At 43.3% G+C, this 27,581-nt stretch overlaps 1 protein-coding gene across 1 annotated transcript in view; it reads right to left on the bottom strand.

The window, feature by feature from the left end:
- Positions 1-649: 649 nt before the first annotated feature.
- The window catches only part of arid2 (AT-rich interactive domain 2), a 145,806-nt gene continuing 118,874 nt past the window's right edge, over positions 650-27,581 (bottom strand). Inside the window, exons 13-21 of the mRNA XM_086009391.1 lie at positions 26,105-26,239; positions 25,311-25,492; positions 19,875-22,699; positions 10,614-10,804; positions 6,476-6,614; positions 6,286-6,374; positions 3,435-3,555; positions 3,235-3,326; positions 650-2,141 (exon numbers count right to left, since the gene is read on the bottom strand). Coding sequence (XP_085865517.1) covers positions 2,009-2,141; positions 3,235-3,326; positions 3,435-3,555; positions 6,286-6,374; positions 6,476-6,614; positions 10,614-10,804; positions 19,875-22,699; positions 25,311-25,492; positions 26,105-26,239 — 3,907 coding nt within the window. The 3' untranslated portion in view covers positions 650-2,008. The remainder of the gene's footprint in view (positions 2,142-3,234; positions 3,327-3,434; positions 3,556-6,285; positions 6,375-6,475; positions 6,615-10,613; positions 10,805-19,874; positions 22,700-25,310; positions 25,493-26,104; positions 26,240-27,581) is intronic.

Raw genomic sequence — 27,581 nt, 5'->3', positions numbered from 1 at the left:
AAAGAGTGGTAAGAATGTGGAATGCACTACCACAAGGAGTAGTTAAGGCAAACGAGGGAGAAAGGAATAGAAGGATGTGCTGACAGTGGTAGATGATGAGGGGTGGGAGGAGGTTCGTGTAGAGCAAATAACGCCAGCATAGACCAGTTGGGCCAAGTGGCCTGTTTCTGTGCTGTAGACTTGATGTAACTCAATATCAGAGTACGGTACATATCAGTTCTTTGGGTAAGTACAATTAGGTGTCAGATCATCAACCTGACACCAAATTATACTGCCACTTTCCTGTCAGTGAGCGTTCAAAAACAACTTTACATTGACACAAAAAGTCCACAGGAGCGTCTTTGATCAGAAGCATCACTCTACTTTTCCTCATCAGAGTTAACCTTTCCATGGAAGGGCCACTGTAGAATCTCATTTAATTCACTGAACATTGTACTCTTCACCAGTTCCAACAATTTACTTTTTTTTTTTTTTTTAAAGACAGCCACCAGTGCTAAAGTAATTAAAATGATTCAGTCAGCAGCTATATCATCGTCGGTCATGAACGTTGCTTCTGTTCTTTCTCGGGTCGTTTCTTTTTGTTTCAGACTGGTTCTGTAAACTAATGTATGCAGCAAAACATTTGAAATAAATGAGCAGAAACGTAAACAAAAATGTCCAGTCTCTTTTATTTAAAACTATAAACAGTCACCAAAGTAATTAAAGTCATCTAATGTAAAACTGTTGTATGTTTTTACTGCACATTCTACAGACATAGCAGGAAATGGGAAAGGAGTGTGTTCCCTCCTTTGGATGCTAATACATCAGGCAATAGGCAGTTATGAAAGATCACATAACACACCATTCAGGACATAACCTAGAGACATGAACAGGTTCTAAACAGGAATGTGGTATGGTACAATATTAAAGATGGAAGAACAAACACTAAAATACTGTACTATAATTGGATTGGGAAAAAAAACTGTTATGAATAGTGAAGAAAATACCATACCTGCACCTAATGTAAATATAACACAGGGAGAAAAACCTGTATAAAATTCCTTGTATTTAAACCAATTTACAAATACAAAAAATCCTGTACAAGCACCGAGCTTGTACTAAGTGATACCTTTCAGTGGGTCCGAGTTAGGGTAAACCAAAAATACCTTCAATAGTTTTCTTCTACAAAATGACATGAGATATATTATTCCATACTCTTTCAACCAGCAAATGAGTTCTACAAGGTGTATAATACAAAAAATCAGTTCCACAAAACTGCTTTTGACTTTACAGCATCGGTACCATTGCAGAATTATTTACACAGACTTAAAGAACATTCATCCACTGCAGAGAATATATCACAATTACTTACAATTGACAGGAAACACTAGAAAAAAAAATGTCCTATATCCTAACAATAATGCTAATATGACACCACAAGTTGTGTTTCCAGTGATTGCAGTGGCATGAAAGTTGGTTCATTTTATTCACAAATATTTACAATTGATCATGTGATAATAAATAAGTGAAAATATATTGGCTCAAGTATGAAAAACAAGCTACTGATTTCTAAACAAGAAAGCACATCACTAGAAATAAACTGCAACCTCTGGGATGGCAGGGATTACATCCAGTGTGTCGATTTCTGTTCTATTAAACCCAGCTTAGTCACTAATTCTGAAATATAAAAATGTGCTCATATGGGGTACAGGGTAAAAATATTTAATGCTATTATTCCAGCGATGTAGCCTCTCAGTTTTAGTATTTACTATTTCCAAACTTCCAAAAAAAAATTGGTACTGGATTCTGATCGCACAGTTGGAACTCCTATTAAAAGCTGGTCAACAATGGACTCAGTTTGTGATCAGAATGAAAAGCTCTGTGCATCATGGAAAAAAAGATTTTAAAAAAAAACTATGTTCACAATGGTCTTTTCTCATTAAGACTCGTTGCTTTCTTCAGAAACCGGTAACAGGGTATTTTAGTTTACTGTACACACTGGCCACATACAACATCTCAACGCACCATTTCAGAGTTTATTTTCTGGTTGTTGCAATTGTTCTAGATGGACAAGCTCGAAAAGGCATTTGGCAAGTGTGCTGGAAGCTTCCATGTTACTAAGGGCTAGGACAGATAGTTGGTTCTCATGCCTTTTTAGTAGTCTGCAGGAAAAACAAAGCACAAATCAACAGGTTTTAAACACTTTTCATATTTTTGGCTAGGCTTATTCAAACATCAATATAACGCAATGCTACTGTGCTTATGAGAATATGCATTATTATGCTGGCCTGAAATTCTCTGAATTAAGCAACCAGAACTATTTTAATGTTCCCACACAAAGTTCCGGCTCTGTGTTGAATACTTACCCATTAAGGTTGCACTCCAGCACTGGAAAAATATCCACAGCCAAGTCCCCCATTCTAATTAGGTGGGTGTGAACACTGATGAAAGTGCCCATCTTCAGTCCATCCTTGCATGAAGTACTGTCTGTTTACGGATAACTGATATAGGCTACTGATGTTTTCTGTCCACAAAATTCTCCAGCTTTGTTACTGGGCTGGATATATTGAACAATCATATTGTTCATGCTTCCAGACTTCTGATATGCCAGGGGAATGAACAAGGTGTTCACGTGCCCTCCCACCCAGGTAACAGCCTCCCGCAAATCAGAGAACAATGAATCAATGAGTGGAAAGATTGGTTAGCCCCACAATAGCACGCGTGTCAGAATATTAGCCTAGACACAAACTATAGCTTGTTGAATGCTCTTCTTCCCAGCCTACTGAGCTCCTCCCTATAGAAACTCTAAACTGCCGAGAAATAAGGTGCCAGCACTGTGTCCCACTCCAAGTCTTCATCCTCACTGGCTCTTTTTCTCCCAGTTACCAAATTCAAATTCCTTGTCCTTTACAAATCCTCCATAGAGTTGCATCATCCTAATTCGGAAACCTCCTCCAGCTATGTACACCAGCCCACGCATTATAGTCCTCCAGCTCTGGCCTTTTTTACAAACCCTTCTCCAAGCGCTTCTCACTTTGTGACTGAGTCTCCCTCCCCACCTTTAAAAGCCTTCTCAAAATGTGGTTCTCGACCATGCTTTCAGTCTCCTAATCCTTTTACCGCTGGGTACATTCTCTTATATGTGAATAGTAATGTACGAATGCAAGTTTTTGTAACTGTGACTTCTCCCAAGTTCATGAGACCAAATGGCTGGACCTCTCTATTGCCTAGTAAAGAAACAAAAGATCTCGTTACCTGCGACCACAATCTGAATACTTAGCAACATTTTTTAAAATTAAGGCAGCTGTTAGCCGGATGTGTTTTGTTATTGGCCCTTCCTTTTCATCCTGGAAAAAAATTGAGAAAATTAGGTTGGTTTTGGCAAAGAAAATAGGCTAGACTGTAGGAAACAAGTTGCTTTAACAGCTTAAAATCAAACAATTTATTTAACTCACCATATAATCTCTAAATGCAAGGTTCCTTGATCCTCTCCGCAATGCCACTAGAGCAGCACTGGGATGATTCGAAATAGTCTTCTGTGCTTTAGGAGTGGAAGTAGCTCCAGCAGGTGTCTGCCTGTAGAAATAATGAAAGATCAACTAGGCTAATTCAAAACATCAAATATCTGCTTTCCCCCTCCCACAAAAAGACTTTATATGCTCATGGAGAAAGTAGGAAAGTTTATCTTTTAAAAATCAGGTTAGAACAACTTGCATTTATATCGTGCCTTGAACAGATAAACATCCCAAAGTGCTTCACAGTGGTGTAATCAGACAAAAGGAGAAGATATTAGGAGGGGTGACCGAATGCTCGAACAAAGAGCAGGTTTCAACAACAAGCATTTATATAGCGCCTTTAACGTAGTACCTGTAAAACGTTCCAAGGCGCTTCACAGGAGTATTGCAGGACAAAAAATTTGACACTGAGCCACATAAGGAGAAATTAGGGCAGGTGACCAAAAGTTTAGTCAAAGAGGTAGGCGGCACCGGTGGCATAGTGGTTAGCACTGTTGCCTCACAGCGCCAGGGACCCGGGTTCAAATCCGGCCTCGGGTGACTGTCTGTGTGGAGTTTGCACATTCTCCCCGTGTTTGCGTGAGTTTCCTCCAGGTGCTCCGGTTTCCTCCCACAGTCCAAAGATGTGCGGGTTAGGTTGATTGGCCATGATAAAAAAAAAAATTGGCCCTTAGTGTTAGGGGGGGATTAAATACGTGGGGTTACGGGGATAGGGCTTGGGTGGGATGGCTGTCGGTGTAGGGACCGGGTGCTAGGGTTTGGATGATCAGCCATGATCTCGTTGAATGGCGGAGCAGGGCCGAATAGCCTGCTCCTATCTTCTATGTTAACGAGCGTCTTAAAGAAGGAAAGAGGGGTACAGGAAACTTTCGATTTACCGGCACCTAAATAACCGGAAATCTCGGTTAACCGGCAAAATTCAGGAGTAGGTTCAGGTAAGTTTTACTTCATATTGTACTTGCCTTCCTCGATCTGTTGCTGTGCAAGGGTATGGCTGCAGCTGTTGCTAAGCTACAGAGACGCTTGGAACTTGTGGCCATTGTTCTGCACTACAGGGTTTGTTGCTTTATACGGAGCTGTCAGCTCTCCGTATCTTTTACTATAGCTTTCGGTTATCCGGAATTTTTGATGAACCGGCACCACGTCGGTGCCAGATAAAAAAAAGTTTCCTGTAGCGAGGCGGAGAGGTTTAGGGAGGGAATTCCAGAGCTTAGGGCCTAGGCAACAGAAGGCACGGCCACCAAAGGTTGAACGATTATAATCAGGGATCCTCAAGAGGGCAGAATTAGAGGAGCGCAGATATCTTGGGGGGTTGTGGGGCTGGAGGAGATTACAGAGATAGGGAGGGGAAGGGCGAGGCCATGGAGGGATTTGAAAACAAGGATGAGAATTTTGAAATCAAGGCATTGCTTAACTGTGAGCCAATGTAGGTCAGTGAGCACAGGGGTGATGGGTGAACGGGACTTGGTGCGAATTAGGACACGGGCTGCCGAGTTTTGGATGACCTCAAGTTTAATGAGAACCTTAAAAGTAGGAGAGAGGAGAGAGAGCACAGGGGTTTAGAAAGGAAATTCCAGAGCATGAGGTTCAGACAACTGAAGGTATGGCTGCCGATGGTGAAGCAAACGGTGGGAATGCATAATAGGCCAGAATCCGAGTTCGGGAGTGGCGGGGGATGCAAGGCTGAAGGCCATTAAAGATAGGGAGGGGAAAGGCCATGATAGGATTTAAAGATGATAAGAATTATAATTTGTAGATATTTGAACACCAGAAGCCAATGTAGGTCAGCAAGGAGAGGTCAAGCGGGATAGGATACAGCAGCAGAGTGCTGTGGAAGTTGACCCCATGTCTTTGGATGATGTTACCAAGGGGCAGCATATAGATGGGGAAGAGGAGGGAGCCAAGGATAGATCCTTGGGGAATCCAGGGGTAATGGTACCAGGGTGGGAAGAGAAGCCATTGCTGGAGATGCTCTGGCTATGATTGGATAGGTAAGAGCGGACTCAAGCGAGGGCAGTCCCACTAAGCTGGACAACGGAGGCAAAATGTTGGAGGAGGATGGTGTGGTCAACCTCGTCAAAAGCCACTGTAGAGAGGTCAAAGGGGATGAGGTGGAATAATTCACCACGGTCACAGTCACTGAGGATGTAATTTATGACTTTTGTTAGGGTCATTTCAGCGCTGTGGTAGAGGTGGAAACCTGATCAGAGAACTTCAAACATGGAGTTGCAGGAAAGATGGGCAGGGATTTGGGAGATGACTATACATTCAAGGATTTGAGAGAAAATTGAAGGTTGAGATGGGGCAGTAGTTTCCAAGGACAGAGGCATTGTGGGGTGATGATTTTTGAGAAGGGAGTGACATCAGTTTTGAAAGGGAGGGGGACAGTAACCGAGGACAGGGGACCAGTTACAACGTCAGCTCGCATGGCGGCCAGGAAGGGAAGTCGAGTGTTCAACAGTTTCGTGGAAATGGGGACAAGGGAGCAGGTGGGTCTCATGGAAAAGATGTGCTCGGAGAGGGTACAAGGAGCGATAGGAGAGAAACTGAAGACATGGGTTGAGGGCTAGGACAGGTGGAGCCTAGGGAATCAGCAGAGGCAGATGAACAGATGGCTCTTAAGCCATCTGAATTGTAAGATATCACTAGGCCTGAACTAAATTTGAAGTGGAGTGGCCAAAATTCGATAATTTAGTATCCCCAATGACTTGATGTCAGTAGTGTAACATATGTACTTGTATAATAAACTCTATAAATCTCCCCTATTTAAATAGTAATGCTTTTTTCTTACTTATTGGAGGTTTGCTGGTTTCCATTTTGTGCTTGCTCTTCAAGCTTCTTCAGTCCTGTAAGGAGCGCCTCTTTTGTGCAGTGTTTATCCTATTTATAAGATAAAATTGAACAATCACAGTATTACCACACCTGTATAACCAAAACAAAGAAAATAAATGACCACTTGACAAATCTCTGCAGTTACGTACCTGTAAGTGAGTAATGAAGGAGAATCTCTGCCGTGGGAAGTGTTCACAGGCCTCCCACATACATGCCCCTGGATACACATCTTTCCCTCCATGCTCAGTTGCTGCATGGTAGTACACCCGAGATGGAGAATCAAACCATCTAAAATTTGAAAGAAAGGTATTTTAGTCTCCCCAAACTCAATTCCAGTGTTGCTTATTTGTACTTAGCTGCTGGTTCTTAGTTAGGCCAGTTGAGTCCTACAGTATTCAGCAACAGGAAACGAGAAGAACCAATCCTGTCCCAGCAAAGGGTTCCTCCAATAGTCTCTTCCTACTGCTCTTAGTAGCTCTTCATTTTGTATTTTTCCTACCTCCCTCCAGATTTTGTGTTGTTAATTCTTTTCACCTATTTGAGGTCAATATTAGCATGCAGCTTCTGCAGTAGTTCTGCACAGGAATTCCTTTCTTACTTTTGTTCCTTAATCAAAAAAAGCATGTCCTTTTTTGTTAAAGGAAAAGGAATGGCAAAATTATAAAATAAAATGCAAGACTAAAAATAATTAAAAGAATCAATAAACCCCGAGGACAAAATTACAATACAAAGAATTTAATGCAATTCCCCAACTCAGAGGAAATGTATTTATAGATTAAATATATTCTCTGCTGTGACCAAGGACCCTGGGTTTATTCTATCCAGTTGTAGCCAGAGATTCTCCTGCAATGGCTTATCTTCCCACTCCCACATTGTTACCTCTGGAGTGTCTTAGCCCCCTCCTATTTTTCATCTGCAAGCTACCCCTCATCGACATCATTCGAAGACACACGGTCAAGTTCCACGTGTATGCTGACAATACTCAACTCTACCTCACCGCCATCTCTCTCAACCCCACTGTCTCGGATTTGTCACGCGGCTTGTCGAACATCCAGTCCTGGATGAGCAGAAATGTACTCCAACCAAATATTGTGAAGACTGAAGCCATTGTCTTTGGTCCCCACCACAAACTCCATCCTTCTCCCTGGTCACTGTCTGAGGCTGAACCAGTCCATTTGCAATCTTGGCATCCTAGTTAACCGAGAGAAGCTTCCAACCACATATCCGCTCCATCGCCAAGACCGCCTATTTCCACCTCTGGAACATCGTCCATCTCCATCCTTGCCTCAGCTCATCTGCTGCTGAAACCCTCATCCATGCCTTTGTTATCTCTAGACTGGACTATTCCAATGTTCTCTTGGCTGGTCTCCCATCTTCCACCCTCCATAAACTTGAGCTCATCCAAAACTCTGCTGCCCGTATCCAAACTCGCACCAAGTCTTGTTCACCTATCACCCCTGTGTTCGCTGACCTACACTGGCTCCCAATCTGGCAACACCTCGATTTTAAAATTCTCGTCCTTATTTTCAAATCCCTCCATGGCCTTGCCCCTCCCTATCTCTGTAACCTCCTCCAGCCCCACAACTCTCGAGATCTCTGCACTCCTCCAATTTTGGCCTCTTGCGCATCACTATTGCTGACTGTGTCTTCGGCTGCCTGGGCCCTAGAATTTCCTCCCTACCTCTTTCTCCTCGTTTAAGACCCTTCCTTAAAACCTACATCTTTGACCAAGCTTTTGGTCACCTGTCCTCATATCTCTCTATTGCCGTTTGTGGGAGCTTGCTGTGCGCAAATTGGCTGCCGCGTTTCCCACATTACAACAGTGACAACACTTCAAAAAGTACTTCATTGGCTGTAAAGTGCTTTGAGACGTCCAGTGGTCGTGAAAGGCGCTATATAAATGCAAGCCTTCTTTCGGCTCGGTGTCAAATTTTGTTTGATAATGCTCTTAGTAAAACATCCCAAGGTGTTTCACTATGTTAAAGGTGCTATATGAATACAAGTTGTTGCTATGGCACCCAAATTTAAATTTATGACCATATTCTTTCTGAAAGACATTTTCAGCTTTCAAAACGCTAGATTTTCTGACAGATCACATCTGCAAAAGTTACGATATAAAATTCTAATGTGATTAGAATTAGCATACAAAATATGCTAATTCAATTCTGTCCAAAATTATCATCTGACTAGTTCAGAGTTTGGTATTGGACTACTGTAGGCAGAATTATCTTAAAATTTGCATAATTTGCTGTTTATTTGCATTATTTAAATGTATAAAATTTAACTTTACACTTACATATTTGAAAGATGGCAATATCAACAGGAATAATGTACAATATTCCCACCATTTAATTAATTTGTTTTATCATTCTAACAAACTGATGTTTAATATATCTTGTCATAAAAGAATAGTTTTATTTGCTGTCATAAAAATAAAGTAGCCCAACGAATCATACGTAGCCTCGTCTCAATAGAGTATTTTCAGTTTGCCTACTGAAAGATTGGAGCAGTGCAAATGACAGCATGTGTGAAAGACACAGGGCTAGATTTTCAGTATAGACAGTTTTGGGGCGCTAAGCTTAGTGCCCGCCCGAAGTTATCGCCCGCCCCAAAGTAGCGCCCCGTTGCCGGAAATTCAGTGGCTTCGCCCTAAGAGGTTGGTGGAGTGCTAAAAGAAGCGTTCCACTAGGAGAGCGCAACACCCGAGCTCGGGCCAGTGAGCTCTTAAGGGGAAGGGTGCATGTATTTTTTTTTTTTCAGGAGGAGGAGCAGGAGGAGGAGGAGGAGGAGGAGGAGGAGGAGGAGGAGGAGGAGGAGGAGGAGGATTGGTGTATTGGTACCCGGAAACATAAATAGCCCGTTCAGAACAACACACAGCGTACTTCCACACAACACATGCAGAGTGCCTTTTGTACGAGTGCCCTTTAATTTGCGCTCCCCAGGGTGTGTTGCGTTCCATTTTACAAACGCTCTGGACGCCAGGCGCACAATGGGGCGGTCCGACTGAAGTTTGGATTCGGGGCGGCCAAAGGGCGTTGCACGAGGATGTGACATCATTTTCTGCGCGCGCATCCGGGCGGCCGCTAAACTTTGCGCCGGCGCTAACGGGCAACTTAATTTGGGGCGGGGCGCAAACTGCGCTGCGCCCAGGCGCTACACGCATAGCGCCCGAAAATCACTTCTCTTAAGGCGCTAACTGCTGGCGCAAGCAACTGAAAATCTAGCCCACAATATTCAGTTCAGACACAACAGGATCCTACTGTTAAACCCCCAGGTTATGCCTTCCTATGATTAGATATCGGGCAGTTCGGGCACATGCCTGAGCATAAGACACTTGGTCCAGTATACTGGAGTGACCAGCACTTCTTCAAGTGTGAACAAATGCAGAATTTACTTTGAACATAAAATTAATTAACTGAAGCCTTTGAGCTACATAGGGAAGCCAACATGAAGTAGCAGTACAGATTTCTTCCTATGATACCCTAATTACATTACTACAACAAGTATTTATATAGCACCTTTAACATAGTAAAATATCCCAAGGCGCTGCACAGGAGCATTATAAAACAAAAATTGACACCGAGCCACATAAGGAGTTATTAGGACAGAGGTAGGTTTTAAGGAGCTTCTTAAAGGAGGAAAGAGAGGTGGAGAGGTTTAGGGAGGGAATTCCAGAGCTTAGGGCCTTGGCCGCTGAAGGCACGACCACCAAAGGCGGAGCGATTAAAATCAAGTATGCTCAAGAGGCTAGAATTAGAGGAGCACTGATATCTTGGAGGGTTGTGGGGCTGGAGGAGATTACAGAGATAGGGAGGGGCGAGATCATGGAGGGATTTGAAAACAAGGATGAGAATTTTAAAATCAAGGCGTTGCTTAACCGGGAGCCAATGTAGGTCAGCGAGCACAGGGGTGATGGGTGAACGGGACTTGGTGCAAGTTGGGACACGTGCAGCAGTGTTTTGGATGACCTCAAGTTTACGGAGGGTCGAACATGGGAGGTTGGCCAGGAGTGCGTTGGAATAATCAAGTCCCGAGGCAAGTCAAGTTGTCCAGAAAGGAAGCAAAATCAGACAGCAAGTCACCTCAGATTATAGAGCTGGAGAACCTCAGGAGCAGATTGCCTAGCCATCTCAGTGTGACGGTGCATCGAACAGGGAGTGACGCAAAAGTTGTTTTTTTTTAAAAAAGGGTTACAGGAAAAAACAATGCAATATCTCCGAATAACCGCCTCCAATAAATATGCAACTTTAACAGAATCATCTTTTAATCAGCAAAAAAAGGATTCACCTTCTGCATGCTTGCCACAGGCACATGAAATTCTGTCCTGGTTTTCTTGTTAGCTCTCCATGTTGATGCGGTGATAGAACTTGATGCGGTGATAGAACTTGATGCTGTGATAGAACTTGATGCTGAAGAGGTTGAGAATTGATCTGCTGGGTCACTATTGGTGGTGGTGATGATACTGCTAAAGGAGCAGACTGCAGGAACATGTGTCATATGTAAATCAGTACAGACATTCTTCCAGGCAAAATAACTTTGAAAAATATTCATATCCTTGCAAATACTACTGAAATATGCAGTAATACTGGCTTCAATTAAGGTGGAGTAATACATTCTGAGCTAAGAAGAAAAACAAAGGTTATTTTTTGCACCATGGCGATTTGATGATAAGATTAAAATGTGCCATGAGTTTGAAGGCATCAGGCCAGATTTTGCTGAAGCAGGGTATCTCGTGGTGTATCCAGTTAGTTACACTTACAATTGCACATTTAGGTTTTAAAATGTTTGCCCATAAAGTTGCTGCAAGTGCGAGTCATTCAGACGCGGTTATTTTTTCAGCAAAATCTAGCTGATCATCACCTAATGCTAGAGTAATTTATATTCTTAGTAGAAACTTGAAGATCATTATTGAGACCAAGTAAAAATAAGGTGTGGTAGGATGCAGTGTATATGTTTTATTCACGATATCTTGTCCAATCATATACACTATCTGCAAAGTAATTTAATACTTTTAAGTATTATGAGAAATGCTTTTTTGCTCATGCTGGTTACTACACATCAAGATACTGAATTCACAGATAGATTTGAATACAACACTATATTTAATATGAAATTGGGCTTACCAAGGTTAGTTAAATTGAAGAAACATTAAATGTTGTCTTCATTAAGTTTAATCCTAACATTACCGACCATTCTTAAATGTAAAATTATTGTCATGTTTACTGGACCTTGTGGAAAACAGGATCAAATGTACCCACAAACATGACTAACACAACCATAAAATACTCCAGCAAATTCCATTTTTCACCATCAATTTTATCTTGCTATTCATTCAAATGAGACAAAATATAGCTAACTTCAACAGCGGCAAATTAAAAAACAAAAATATAAAGTTCACCCCCATTGACTGAGCAAGGTTTTTTTTTCCATTTATGGGATGTGGGCATCGCTGGCAAGGCCAGCATTTATTGCCCATCCCTAATTGCCCTTGAGAAGGTGGTGGTTAGCCACCTTCTTGAACCGCTGCAGTCCGTGTGGTGAAGGTGCTCCCACAGTGCTGTTAGGGAGGGAGTTCCAGGATTTTGACCCAGGGACAATGAAGGATATACTTCCAAGTCAGGATGGTGTGTGACTTGGAGGGGAACTTGCAGGTGATGGTGTTCCCATGCGCCAGCTGCCCTTGTCCTTCTAGGTGGAAGAGGTCGTGGGTTTGGGAGATGCTGCCAAAGAAACCTTGACAAGTTGCTGCAGTGCATCGTGTAGATGGTACACACTGCAGCCACGGTACTCCGGTGGTGAAGGGAGTGAATGCTTAAGGTGGTGGATGGGGTGCCAATCAAGCGGGCTGCTTTGTCCTGGGTGGTGTCGAGCTTCTTCAGTGTTGTTGGAGCTGCACTCATCCAGGCAAGTGGAGAGTATTCCATCACACTCCTTACTTGTGCCTTGTAGATGGTGAAAAGGCTTTGGGGAGTCAAGAGGTGAGACTCGCTGCAGAATACCTAGCCTCTGACCTGCTCTTGTTGCCACAGTATTTATGTGGCTGGTCCAGTTAAGGAGACAGTAACGGGACATTTGGATAAACATAATTTAATAGGACAAACTCAGCATGGTTTCATGAAGGGGAAGTCATGTTTGACAAATTTGCTGGAGTTTTTTGAGGAAGTAACATACAGGGTGGATAAAGGGGAACCAGTGGACGTAGTGTATTTAGACTTCCAAAAGGCATTTGACAAGGTGCCACACAAAAGATTATTGCTCAAGATAAAAAATCACGGGATTGGGGGTAATATTCTGGCGTGGGTGGAGGATTGGCTCTCTAACAGAAAGCAGAGAGTTGGGATAAATGGTTCGTTCTCAGATTGGCAACCAGTAACTAGTGGTGTTCCGCAGGGGTCAGTGCTGGGTCCCCAACTCTTTACAATCTATATTAATGATTTGGAGGAGGGGACCAAGTGTAACATATCAAAGTTTGCAGATGATACAAAGATGGGACGGAAAGTAGTGAGTGAGGAGGACATAAAAAACCTGCAAAGGGACATAGACAGGCTAAGTAAGTGGGCAGAGATTTGGCAGATGGAATACAATACTGGAAAGTGTGAGGTTATGCACTTTGGCAGGAAAAATCATAGAGCAAGTTATTATCTTAATGGCAAGAAACTGGAAAGTACTGTAGTACAAAGGGATCTGGGGGTCCTGGTGCACGAAACTCAAAAGGTTAGTATGCAGGTGCAGCAAGTGATCAAGAAGGCCAATGGAATGTTGGCTTTTATTGCTAGGGGGATGGAATATAAAAACAGGGAGGTATTGCTGCAGTTGTACAAGGTATTGGTGAGACCGCACCTGGAATACTGCATACAGTTTTGGTGTCCATACTTAAGAAAAGACATACTTGCTCTCGAGTCAGTACAAAGAAGGTTCACTCGGTTAATCCCGGGGATGAGGGGGTGGTCATATGAGGAGAGGTTGAGTAGATTGGGACTCTACTCATTGGAGTTCAGAAGAATGAGAGGCGATCTTATTGAAACATATAAGATTGTGAAGGGGCTTGATCGGGTGGATGCGGTGAGGATGTTCCCAATGATGGGTGAAACTAGAACTAGGGGGCATAATCTTAAAATAAGGGGCTGCTCTTTCAAAACTGAGATGAGGAGAAACTTCTTCACTCAGAGGGTGGTAGGTTTGTGGAATTTGCTGCCCCAGAAAGCTGTGGAAGCTACATCATTAAATAAATTTAAAACAGAAATAGATAGTTTCCTAGAAGTAAAGGGAATTAAGGGTTACGGGGAGCGGGCAGGAAATTGGACACGAGTCTAGGTTCGGAATGGTCATGGCCTTGTGGGTAGTGGAGTGGGCCCAGGGGCCGTGTAGCCTGGTTCTGCTCCTACTGTGTTCTAATTCTGTGTTAGATTTCAGGAGATGGTTTTATTCCTGTTCCTGGCTGGGGTGGAGATCGCCTTTACAGAAGGTAAGTACTGTAGAAAATATAGGGACAGAGTGATCTCCTGGAAGAATTTCGATCGCCTAGATGGGTCGGAGAGGAATTTCCCAGATTTTTTTCTCCCAAATTGGCCATTGGGTCTTTATCTGGTTTTTCGCCTCTCCCGGGAGATGGGTTCGGGTGGATGCACAGTGATAGAAGATTTGAGGTTAGGATCAGATCAGCCATGATCTTATTGAATGGTGGAGCAGGCTCGAGGGGCCGATTGGCCTACTCCTGCTCCTATTTCTTATGTTCTGGTCAATGGTGACCCCCAGGATGTTGTTGGTGGGGATTCAGCAATGGTAATGCCGTTGAATGTCAAGGGGAGGTGGTTAAATTCTCACTTGTTGGAGATAGTCATTGCCTGGCACTTCTATGGCACAAATATTACCTGCCACTTATCAGCCCGAGCCTGAACGTCGTCCAGGTCTTGTTGCATGCGGGCATGGACTGCTTCATTATCTGAGGAGTTGTGAATGGTGCTGAATACTGTGCAGTCATCAGTGAACATCCCCATTTCTGACCTTATGTTGGTTATTGATGAAGCAGCTGAACATGGTTGGGCCTAGGACACTGCCCTGAGGAACTCCTGCAGTGATGTCCTGGGGCTGTGATGATTGACCTTCAACCACCACAACTAATTGCCTTTGTGCTAGGTATGACTCCAGCCAGTGGAGCTTTTTCCCCCCCGATTCCCATTGACCAGTTTTACTCGGGCTCCTTGATGCCACACTTGGTCAAATGCTGCCTTGATGTCAAGGGCAGTCACTTTCACCTCACCTCTGGAATTCAGCTCCTTTGTCCATGTTTGGGCCATGGCTGTAATGAGGTCAGGAGCAGAGTGGTCTTGGCAGAACCCAAACTGTGCATCACTTTGCTGACGATTGAGAGTAGACTGATGGGGTGGTAATTGGCTGGATTAGATTTGTCCTGCTTTTTGTGGACAGGACATACTTGGGCAGTTTTCCACATTGTCGGATAGATGCCAGTGTTGTAGCTGTACTGGAACAGCTTGGCTAGAGGTGTGGCTAGTTCTGGAGCACAAGTCTTCAGCACGATAGCCGGAGTATTGTTGGGGCCCATAGCCTTTGCTGTATCCAGTGCGCTCAGCCGTTTCTTGATATCACGTGGAGTGAATCGAACTGGCTGAAGATTGGCTTCTGTGATGGTGGGGACCTCAGGGGTAGGCCGATATGGCTCATTCACTCAGCACTTCTGGCTGAAGATGTTTGTAAACGCTTCAGCCTTGTCTTTTGCACTCACATGCTGGGCTCCACCATCACTGAGGATGGGGATATTCATGGAGCTGCCTCCCGTTAGTTGTTTAATGGTCCACCACCATTCACTTATTCAGTGAGTAGCTGTGCAATACAGATCAAAAAAGCCCCAATATTTGCTGAGTTAGCTGGTCTCAGCAGTGATCATGGTAGGGGTGCTAAAATTGGTCTCCGCACTCCTCGATGAGGGAGAGAAAAATGGACCCCCTCCAAGGCCAATACGTCTTTCCTGAGGTGCCGTGCCCAAAACTGAACGTGATACTCCAGATGGGATCTGACCAAGGCTTTGTACAACTGAAGCACAACTTCCTCACTTTTGTATTCCGGTCCCCTTGATAAAAGGAAAATATTCCATAACCTTTTTGATTATTTTTGTACCTGTGTACTAGCTTTTAGTGATTTGTGTACCTGTACACCATAAGCCCTTTGCTCCTCCATAATTCCTAATCTTTCGCCATTAAGAAAATATTCCAATTTGGCTTTCTTGGATCCAAAATGAATGACTTCACACTTCTCCACATTGAATTCCATCTGCCGGAGCTTTACCCACTCACTTAATCTGTCTATGTCCCGTTGTAACTTTCTGCTCCCTTCGACACAACTTACTGTGCCTCCTTACTTAGTGTCATCTGCAAACTCAGAAATGCAACTCTCTATTCTTTCATCCACATAGAACCATAGAAGATAGGAGCAGGAGTAGGCCTCGGGCCTGCTCCGCCATTCAATGCGATCACGGCTGATCATCCAAATTCAGTACCCTGTCCCCGACTTCTCCCCATATCCCTTGATCTCTTTAGCCTTAAGAAATATATCCAACTCCTTCTTGAATATATTTAATGAATTGGCCTCCACTGCCTTCTGTGGTAGAGAATTCCACAGGTTCACCACTCTCTGGGTGAAGAAAGTCCTCCTCATCTCTGTCCTAAAGCTTAACCCTTATCCTTAGACTGTGACCCCTGGTTCTGGACTCCCCCGCCATCGGGAACATCCTTCCTGCATCTAGTCTGTCCAGTCCTGTCAGAATTTTATAAGTTTCAATGAAATCCCCTCTCATTCTTCTAAACTCCAGCGAGTACAAGCCCAATCGTCCCAATCTCTCCTCATACGTCATTCCTGCCATCCCAGGTATCAGCCTGGTGAATCTTCGCTGAATTCCTTCCATGGCAAGAACATCCTTCCTCAGATAAGGCGACCAAAACTGCACACAATACTCGAGATGTGGTCTCACCAAGGCCCTGTACAACTGCAGCAAGACATCCTTGTTCCTGTACTCAAACCCTCTCGCTACAAAGGCCAACATACCATTTGCCTTCTTAACCGCCTGCTGCACCTGCATGCTTACCTTCAGCGACTGGTGCACAAGGACACCCAGCTCTCATTGCACTTCCTCTTCTCCCAATCTATTGCCATTCAGATAATAATCTGTTTTCGCCACCAAAGTGGATAACCTCACATTTATCCACGTTATATTGCATCTATCATGCTTCTGCCCAATCACCCAACTTGTCCAAATCATCCTGTAGTTTCTCGGCATCCTCCTCACAGCACACACGCCCACCCAGCTTTGTGTCGTCTGCAAATTTGGAGATATTACATCTAGTTCCCTTGTCTAGATCATTAATATATATTGTGAATAGCTGGGGTCCAAGGACCGATCCCTGCGGTACCCCACTAGTCACTGCCTGCCACTCGGAAAAAGACCTGTTTATTCCAACTCTTTGCTTTCTGTCTGCCAACCAGTTCTCTATCCAAGTCAATACCTTGCCCCCAAATCCCATGTGCCTTAACTTTACACGCTAATCTCTTATGCGGGACCTTATCGAAAGCCTTCTGAAAGTCCAAATACACCACATCCACTGGTTCTCCCTTATCTATTTTAATAGTTACATCCTCAAAAAATTCCAGTAGATTAGTCAAGCACGATTTACCTTTTGTAAATCCATGTTGACTTTGTCCGATCCTGTCACTGTTTTCCAAGTGCTCTGCCATTACATCTTTTATAATTTTCCACTACCGATATCAGGCTTACTGGTCTGTAATACCCAATTTTCTCTCTACCACCTTTTTTGAATAGTGGGGTAACATTAGCTACCCTCCAATCCATGGGTACTGTTCCAGATTCCATCGAATGTTGGAAGATGATCAGCAATGCATCTACTATTTCTAGGGCCACTTCCTTAAGTACCCTAGGATGTAGATTATCAGGCCCTGGGGATTTATCGGCCTTTCAATCCCATCAATTTCCCTAACACCATTTCCCTACAAATATTGATTTCTTTCAGTTCCTCCCTTTCATCAGACCCTATGTTCCCCGACATCTCTGGGAGGTTATTTGTGTCCTCCTTTGTGAAGACAGAACCAAAATATGTATTTAATTGGTCTGCCATTTCTTTGTTTCCCATTATAAATTCCCCTGATTCTGACTGCAAGGGACCTACGCTTGACTTCACCAATCTTTTTCTCTTCACATATCTATAAAAGCTTTTACAGTCATTAACATATACAGGGAACTTTGGTTTATCCGGAGGTTAACTGTACGGAATGCTCGATCCACCGGCAAAAACCAGGAGCCGTTTCGTTAGGTTTTTTTTTCTTTTCGTTGCTTTTTTTTCCACCAGTCAGGCTCTGCAAGGTCTCGCTGAAGCTGTTGCTAAGCTACAGAGACGCTTGCAAGGTACAGCCGACTGTTTAGAAGCTGTTGCTAAGCAACAGGGTTTGTTGCCAGATACAGAGCTCAGCTCCGTATGTTTCAACATTAGCACTGGTTTGTCCGGCAGTTTTGATGGGATGGCAACAGCTCGGTCCCATCGGTGCCGGATATCACAAAGTTTCCTGTATTATGAAAAGCAAAGACCCCAGTATAGATCCCTGGGGAACACCACTTGTCAAATTCTGCCAATTAGAGTGCATTCCCTTTATCCCTACTCTCTGGCTCGTACCTTCCAACCAGTTACCTACCCATGTCAACAAGGTTACTTCCAATTCCATGCGTTCTAATTTTTCCTAATAATCTCTTGTGCGTAACCGTACCTTATCAAATGCCTTCTGGAGGTCCATACAGACAACATCCGTAGACACTCCTCTGTCCATCATGTTACTGACCTCCTCAAAAATTCAACTAAATTCGTCAGACATGACCTATCTTTCACAAATCCATACAAATCTTTGATCAGCTCAGACTTGTTCAAGTGCTCAGTCACTCTGTCCCTGGTGATAGATTCCAATACAGTAATAACTTTCCCACAACAGACATTAAATATCAGCGCTTTCATTAATTAATGAGAAAGCATCACAATTCCTAGACTTCAACTCACACCACAAGGTCCTTGGAGCTTTAAAAATTAGAAAACATATTCTGAAAATTGAAGTAGCTGCTGCAATCAAACCATGTTTGTTTGTGAAATCTAGAACAGTCAAAATGAACATTTCACTTAACTAAAAAAAAGTGCAGAACTGAACCGAACAGACAAAAGAATATGACGTGCACATATGGTTTTTGTTGCAGGGTAGTTGGAGGAAAGTACAACGAAAATGCAGTGGACGCCTGAATCCACTTGCAAAATCATTTTTGATAAAAATGGCACTTTTTTTTTTTAAGATCACACAAACACACATTCCATGATGTCAATATTCTAAATGACAAAGGTGAAAATTTTAACTCCTAGGCAAGAAAGCGGCCTAGTGAGCAGCGGCGGGAAGCCCTGCCGGGCACAATGCAAGTATGGGGACAGGGATTGGGGGAAAAGGAAGAAACAGGGGTTTCCAGGCACAGGAGCCTACACTTCCATTGCGGGGCCTGGAGGAGTACTCCTGCTTCTCCTGCCTCCACAAAGGAAGGTTTTAAACTTACATTACATTACAGGGCCTCTTCGATAGTCTGACCAGTTTTCTGCTGGACGGGGGTGGTTAAAACTCCCCCAAAGTCTTAAAAGGTAGTTCCTCCTCATGTTTGGTAAAAATGCAATATGATGTTTTGAATTTTTAAAGTGATAAATTATAGTATATGGACTGTTTTACAAGTGGATCAGCACAGTACACCATTTCAATTAGGTGAGCAGATACTGATAAAAAGAAACAAGTTTCATAAATTTTTAAACAGCATCTGGAATACACTAGAAATACTTTAGATTAAATAATCTGCACGAGCAACACAATCTTGGAATTGCCGCCAAGAGGAAATTGATATGTGGCACTTCAGACCTTGGAGAGCTTTCTAATACTGTAGTTAGTTTCTTTCTAAATCTGTGCAAATATATTCCCTTTTTAACCCCCGGACATGCACCCACTCGACAGAAAATGAGCAGGAACAAGGTAATTAAATCTGGCACAGCAAAGAACAAGAGTTTAGAATAAGGTGTTCGGAGAAATCAATAGATACAGGGTGAATTTTCAAGGATAGAGAGTGGGGAACTGCTGTGACATTATTTCCTGAACATATCACCATTTTTTTTTTGCTTGGAAGTTACTCAATATAAAATGGTATGAGGTAAATATTATCTGGAATCTTTACATCTACAAGGTTATCTCAAACAACCTATATCCTTTTTAAACTTTACGGTACATGGCAATTTACCACTTCTTCAGTAAACTGTAAATGTAACAAATTAAAGCTGGTGTAAAACCAGTCATCAAACTGTAATGTACACATAAGAGCCTGATTCTGAAGCAAAATATCAGTACATATCAAACAGCAATTTAACAAGGAACTTCAATCAATTTTAATCTACAATTTTGTGACAGTGGTAAATTAAACACAAATGAACTATAATGTTTATTTGATAACTTGCTTACCTGATTAACTATGCCCTGTGAAAGAACAGGCAGATGCTGATTTTGCTGTGTTACACTGTCCATAGCTACTTTGGCTATAGTACTGGAATCAGCTCCTACTGGCACAGCCACCATTGTTGAACTGCAGCCAGTATTGTTAGGGTCACTGATGGTAACAATCCTTACTCCCACTTTATTTGGAATTCCTGATATATTATCTTTGCACTCAGCTGATCTTTTTAAAGGTTGACAATCAGTTGAACCATTGGTCGTTGGCGTCTGATAAAGTTGGACTGAGTGTATAGCTACAGGTCCAGGTTGGTGTGGAACTGTGGAGTAATGCACCTGGGGAGAATTAGAAACCGAAGACTGCACAGATACAACTGAACTTGGACATTGCTGAAGCTGAGGCACCACTGAACTTATGCCAGCTGTTATAGGTCCATTGGATAATCCTGAGTTTGTACCACTGGTTTGCTGGTCAACAGAGCTTGAAACCACTGTACAGCCAGCACTAGAATTTCCTATTGAAACAGGTCCGTTATGCATTTTAGTCGATTGACCACTTTTGGCAGTATTTTGCTGATTACAGTCCATATTGCCCCATTGCTCCTGTGCAGCTATATCACCATTTTCCACATGGTTGGAAGCTCTATGATTTGGAATGTTTTTGCTTAAGTGTGAACCATCTCCTTTTTCAAAATCACAGATCCCATTAACCATGGGCACCTTCAAAAGATCTTTTTTAATTTCCTGCATCCCTGTATGCTCTACATTCAGCTTCCCATTGGTTACATTTTGACTTACTCTTGTCAAAGGTCCATTTGAGGCTAGTGTGCACTGGATGGGCTCAGACTGAGCAATCCCTGAGATGGATGGAGGTAGACGTGAATTATCGTGTTTTTTTCCATTTACAAGTTTTGCTGCCTGCTTTTCGCTTTCCTTTATGCCACCATTGGTTGTACCAGTAGCTCCCTCTGAACAGGAAGGGTTCTCCATAATTTCAATTTTACGTTCATGTAGATGTAAATCTGTTGTATCTTTTGCCTCTTCCTCCTTCTGGCAAATAATTTTGTCACCGGTGAATGGAGTTCCGGATTCTGAGCTTTTTACCTGTCCACTCTGTGGTGTCAAGATAGGTGGAGGGGTTGGTACTTGGAGGCCAACTCCTGTTTGTGACCCACTAACAGCAATTCCTGCAGGGGCAATGATCTGCGTTCCACTGCCATGACTCCCAGCTGGAGCAGCAAAGGTGGTATTTGGCACAACGGTAATGGTTACCTGGTTGCCAGTTGTTCCCTGGAGAAGAGCAGCAGTATTACTAGCAGAAATCAACTGACCTGGTAAAATCTGCATATGAGGAATGGGCACTGTCTGCACTGACCCCTGTGAATGGATGGGACCTTGAACAAGCTGCACATTTTGCTGGCCAACTACTAATTGTTGACCTTGGGCTTGAACTCCAAAATTGGTTGCCTGATTGTGAGTCACTTGGTAGACTACCTGAGGACTAGGAGCTCTAGCATTAGAGGGGGGAGGCATTTGAGGAGCAGGCAATATAAGTTTCCCACCTGGAGTAGGGGGTCCTCTTTTTGGAAGAAGTAATTGTTTTATTAAGCTGGACTCCCCAGAGGGAGGTTGACTAGATCCAGTACCTGTCTGCTGTGACTGAAGCTGCATCTGGAACTGCTTTTGGGGATGTTGTTGCTGCTGTTGCTGTCGCTTCACAGATAGCATCTTACTCACAGTTTGAGGCCCCTGCATTTGAGGGGTGGAAGGTTGAGTAACCAACCCCACTTGTACCTGTGCGCTGTTGACAGGTACAGGAGATGGCGAGGACGAAGGGGTCACATTTGCCTTCCCAGCCAAATGAATAGTTTGTCCAGCTTGAATAGTAGCTGGATTTGTCAACAATATCTGATGAATAGCAGGGGCGAAACTCTGTCCCTGTTGAGCTGGCTGACTAACAATAACATGTACACTCTGTTGGGGTTGCTGTTGCATTATGGTAGACTGAACTTGTTGAGGTGGCATTCCTGCTGGTTTTGGTGCTATATTCTGGAAACTCATCCTGGGAGCTGGAGGGCTTTGAACACCGGCAATTGCAACCACTTGACCTGTTGAGACTTGGAAATTTTGCACTGCAGCACCAGATACAACAGTGGAACTGGGGGTGGAGGAATAGTGCTGAGGTGCCAACAGAACAGTGTCTTGCTGGTTATTTATTTTTGGCTGGTGACGTGATGCCTGTACAGAGTGGGATACTGCACCCGATAACAGCTGTCCTTGGGAAACAGTGACAGTGTTGGCTGGTATACTTTGAACTCTGCCAATTGCTGCATGGCTCTGAGAGACAGCCTGCTGTATCACAGTAACAGTTGTTGTTGCAGAGGTATTCACCTGATTAGAAGATACAGTTGGTATGGAGAGCTGGTGACCAGGAAGCTGCTGTTGAAAGAACTGTGGATGGTGAAGCACTTGCTGAGAAGTCGTCATTGCAACAGATGACTGCGGTGTTGTCATGGCATGGTTTTGGATCACTGTTCCCTGGGGTATGCTGGTTCCAGTTAACGAATATGGAACTGAAACTGCGGGATGAGTGTTAAAAGTTGGAGGCTGGACAACTGTACACCTCACTGCTTCACTAGTAATTGGAGTTCTGCTTTGTATGAGAGTCACTGCAGTATTTTGGTGTGGTTGTGCCAGGCCAGTTTGGTCTTGTGGTATCTTGGTAATATTCTGAGCTGGAACACTTTGTTGAAATGTGTAGATCATTTGCGATCCTGGCTGACCAGTAGAAAGGTTAGCTACAGGCATCCTTTGAAAGTGATTTACCACTGTCTGTGCTGAAAACAGAAAAAAAAGATAAAATAATCACAATGGAAACAATTGTGGTTCTTCTAGAAGAGTCTCAAATTTCAACAGGGCCTTTACAGATTACTAACCTTTCATGATTCAGTTTAGTTTATTCGAGACTAATACAGCTTCTCCATTATCTTCAGGATAGACCAAACATCTAGCATCAGTGAGTAGAGATTCACTGAGAGCAAGGTCTTCCTTCAGAAGTTTTAAATTCACTGAAGTTACATATCTGATCTTCATGACCACCCTCCCCCCACATTAACTAGTTCCCACATGAATAACAATACAAGAGAGTGGAATATGTTCAGGATAAATTGCATTCCAAACATGACCATAGTGCAGGTAAATAAATCTTTCAATGAGGTACACGACCTAAGGAGGTGCACTGATGACCCAATCAGCTAATTGTAGTGTACAAAAATTGCTGCAGCCATAAATAAGCATTTTGTTAACACCCAATGATAGATACAAAATCAAAAATATTATCTTTTTTCCTGAACATGACATCTCAATTTTATCGATGAGTTTTCTGACTTAGACATTCAAGCAACTCCACTCAGCCATAAATGTATGTTACACCCCCCTTTCCCACAGCTCACTAACTTGGAATTGTTTTCCCCCTAGTATGCACTGTATTGACTAGGCTCTGGCTGTGAGTACCTGAATCTTTGGATCTGCTACAATCAACCATGTATGGGTTTGTATGGAGTGACAAAACCACAGAATTTATCTTGTTCATTTAAGGCATTCTAAGGATAACTTGTAGACTTAGACATTAAACAGATCTTCTACCTGGTTGCTAAAGACATTTTACATCAAAGGACACCTCCAGAATTTTGGTCTGTAGCAACATGCAGAATATGCAGCCAGCTATGAAGGCAGCAGTCCTGGTTGCCAGTTGCAGATGGTGGCATATTCTCAACTGCACAATCATCTGTGAGCGGAATCTATGAACCAAGAATCCAGACACTGGTATTCCTTGTCCAACATTGCAGAGATTTCACCTGGGAGAAGCATTTTTCACCTGCAACACAACCTGGCCAACCACCCTATTTTGGAAGTCACAAGCATGATTCTCACCTAACATTCACACATGAAATTCCAGCAGATTTCACAGGATAGTTTCTCAGGCTTCCAGTCAGAAACCCTCCTTTCCTCAGGTGGTAGGGGTGCTCCAATTACTACTATCTCTGGGCTAAGATTGGGGGGGGGGGGGGGGGGGAAGCCATGCTTCCCACCTCTGATCACTGTCCAGTGAAATCTGCTGGAATTTCATGTGTGAATGTTAAGTGAGAATCATGCTTGGTTGTGATGTCTTCCACAGTCCAATTGCTTGTTAAGGCTCATACATGAAGTACAGACACTTGGGTCACATACTGGAGGGCGACTGCCAGCTGTGAATCCATCACCCAGCGAGTGTCAATGCTTTTGGAATAGAGGAGAAAATTGGAAAAAAAGTAAAACCCACCTCCATCTCCCGAAATAATTCCTCTGTCTCCATGTCAGTAAGATTTTTAAATCTTAATAATGTCAATGAGAGGAGAGCAATATTTCTGAATGCTGTCATTGAGATGTAATCCATTAAATTATGCCAGAAGCAAATTTGGCAGGTAAGTTACTCAGTCTTGTCACTTTCTTCTGGTGCTAAATCAAGGTAGCTATCTAGGGAACAGTCAAGAGTGTCAAGAGGACAGATGCCTGAAGGAGAGACAGTGCAAGCCAAAATACATGGCTGCCACTATTGTGAACTCTTAGGAGTACTTTCCAGAATGCTTGAAAGATAACAATATGACAAGGAGAGAGACATGAAGAGACTTTAAACTATATAAATAAAATAAAACTGAGACATCCAATAAGTATTTGTGAAAGGCACCACAAAAAACCAACCAGTAAAAGATTTCACACGAGAATGATAGAAAGTCTCTCAGTGCCAACAAAGAGGTAAAGAAATGATGCATCAGCCAAGTGGAGGCGTCTTATAAAGTGCAAGAAGGACCAGCCTCATAGATGCACCCTTAGTTTTCCATCCACCATTTTTAGTCACTGCTCCTAATCTCTCTCCCTTCCTGGTTTAGCGTCCATTTTTGTTATACCTGTGCGTGAAGCACTTTGGGACTCCCTCTCCCCCATTAAAGGTGCTATAAAAATGTAAGTTGCTGGTGAAGACGTTAACAACTTAACGGTAATACATCCTTAGTGATTCTAACTATCACAGGTGCAAGTCCAGGTTGCCAACACAGAAGACAGTGAATGAGGAAATCTATATGTTGGATTTAGCTCCAGGAACTGTCTTGAACAGATATGTTCATACTCTTGTCTGGTATGTTTTCACATATGGGTACATGAAGAGGTTTTACAGTTGTTAAATTAAAACATCATTACCAAATTTCTCACAAAGCAAACTCTCTTGTACAGAACATGTTACCTGATATTTAACATTTTGACTTTTTGAAGACAAAGTAGCAACTTCAAATTATTAAAGCACAATATTGACTTTGTTCAAAATGTCTGTAGGAATGCATGTAGCCTTTTTTTACGGATCGATCCGATCTGTTAAGTATTCACATTTATTTTCATGAATAAGCAACTTCTTACCTGAGGGAGGTGGGCTCTGTGTTAGCTCTGGCGTAACGGAGTGAACACTTGGTGACTGCTGGTAGTGTGTCTGTATGGGAAGTGGTGTAGCCCTTCTTTGGATCCCTACTATGTGTATTTGCGCTTGCCCATTATTATTGGGATCTTCTATTCGTTTTACTGTATGGGTTGGAAATAGAGTCCTTGCAGACAAGACAAAAGAAAACATGTCAAGTTCCATTAAGCAACCAATTTAATGTTTTAACCAAAACTATTCAGACTGAACAATGTAACTATTTGTATTATAGATTAGTAATAATTGGGCATTTTGGGATGCTGTAACACAGATTTCTTTCAGATCCATTTTTTGCAGGTGCAAGTATTAAAGACAAAAATCAGACAAGTATATCAAGGGACAGGCAGGGGTTTCGACGAAAGTTCAATAGTGAGCCGGAGAGGCCAAGTTTCCCCGTGGGAAAGATAGAAATGGCAGAGGAAGAGTCTTCCCAAAGCTATTGTGCACTTGTTCAAGGTTATTTCACAACTGGCACTGACAGAAGCCATGCACTAAGCTACCTGCCAGTCCATGGAGATTCAACTGGTAAAATACAGGAACAAGTCTTACAATCTTTTTTTTTAATTATTAAGTGTCGCTGGCAATGCCAACATTTTATTGCCCATCCCTAGTTGCCCTCAAGAAGGGTGTGGTGGGCCTTCTTTCCATACCCTCCCAAAAAGAAACTAACCAAAACATGTTAAACAGGTCAATGGAGGGAAAAATACAATTTTCTCCTTGTTCAATTATCTTAACTTACCTGAGACATTTGTTAAATCCTGTTGATGTTAGAATTCCACCCCGAGCCAGTTTACTGCACACAGAAAGATACTCAGAGTACAGGTCCATTCGCGAGATGGAGCCTTCTAAGTAGATCTCAAAATGTGCATTTAACCTGAATAAGCAAGAGACGAGATTTCAGCAAAAATTTTACAGACTAAAATTATGCAAGGCACCACATTCTAACTGTGGCACTGAAGGTAACTCTGAAAAAATTGATTGCAGTAGTAATTATTTTCTTAACTTGCCGCAGCTTCACTAGTGTTATATACCAAAGTTTAGTAGTAAAAGAAACCATTGCATTTAGGCTCTATGGCCTAGAAATTCGGTGGGCTGCGCCACCAGTTAGCGCCCAAAGAGGGCACTTAGTGGGTTTAGCGCCACTCGCCACGCCTCCCTCGAAATTTAGCAGGGCGCTAATGGCGGCACTAGCCGTTAGCGCTGCGCCGCCACCGATGACGTCACCAGTGTGCGCAGCGCCCCGCTACCGCCCCGATCGCCAAATTTGGTAGCGCCCCCTGTTGTAACGCCGGTCGCAATTTGCGACCGGTTCAGGGGGGCCTACCTGCGGCGGTAGAGGCGCTGAGGTGCGGGGTGGCCATTTTTTTTGCTGGCCGCCTGCCAGCACCTCTTCGCGCAGCCGTCCCCGGCCTCCTGAGCACCCCCCTGCGTTGTGCCAGCTGTCTCCCAGGAGCCTGGCACGTCTCCTCGGTGCCAGGCTCTTTTGCCGGCACTCACGATCTTAGATCGCGCTGCAGCAGGCCCCTTCCCTTTAAGAAGGGGAGGAAGGCCTGCAGTACCGTGGCGCTGCGGCACGTTGCGCTGCGAACTTCAGTTGCAGCGCCCCAAGACGGATGCAGGGCGCCTCGAGTAGCACCGCGCTTCCGTTTGGGGCGCTCAAACTGAATTTCCGGCGGGCGCTCGCGGCTACTTCTGGGGCAGTACTTCCGGCACCACCAAATTTCTAGGCCTATAACTTTGTCAATGTTGCCACAAAAGCTTGACCTACCAATTAAATTTCCTGAATAAACTCCATTTGAGAAACAGAAAAAAACCATAAAGTGTTCAAGTAATTTATACAATTCACTGCTAAAAATTAGTATTTCATATTTTATCCACTTTTAGGAGGGCTATTTTTGAACTATTGGGTGTTGAGGACCTTTAGACAGTTGGGCAGCAGTATAGATACGTATTGAGTGAGCACTTATATTCCAATACACATCTTAACCTACTGCCAACAATAAATTAAGACACAAAATCAAATGTTAGGTAAAATAATGAGTGGAAATGAACTGAGTCTGTGGTTAATGGTGGCCCCCCAGGATGTTGATGGTGGGGGACTCAGTCAAAGGTCAAAGAGAAGTGGTTATGCTCTCTCTTGTTGGAGATGGTCATCCTATTGTGCAAAAACAATGGGTAAGCCGTTAAGCAAATGGCATATAGCTCAGTGGATGGTG

The sequence above is a fragment of the Somniosus microcephalus genome, chromosome 16 (genome assembly GCF_052327205.1).
Source record: "Somniosus microcephalus isolate GS21.2 chromosome 16, FLI_Smic_1.0, whole genome shotgun sequence".
In the NCBI taxonomy this organism is placed as follows: Eukaryota; Metazoa; Chordata; class Chondrichthyes; order Squaliformes; family Somniosidae; genus Somniosus; species Somniosus microcephalus.
Note: the sequence above shows the minus strand (reverse complement) of the source record. Positions and strands in the feature narration are given on the sequence as shown.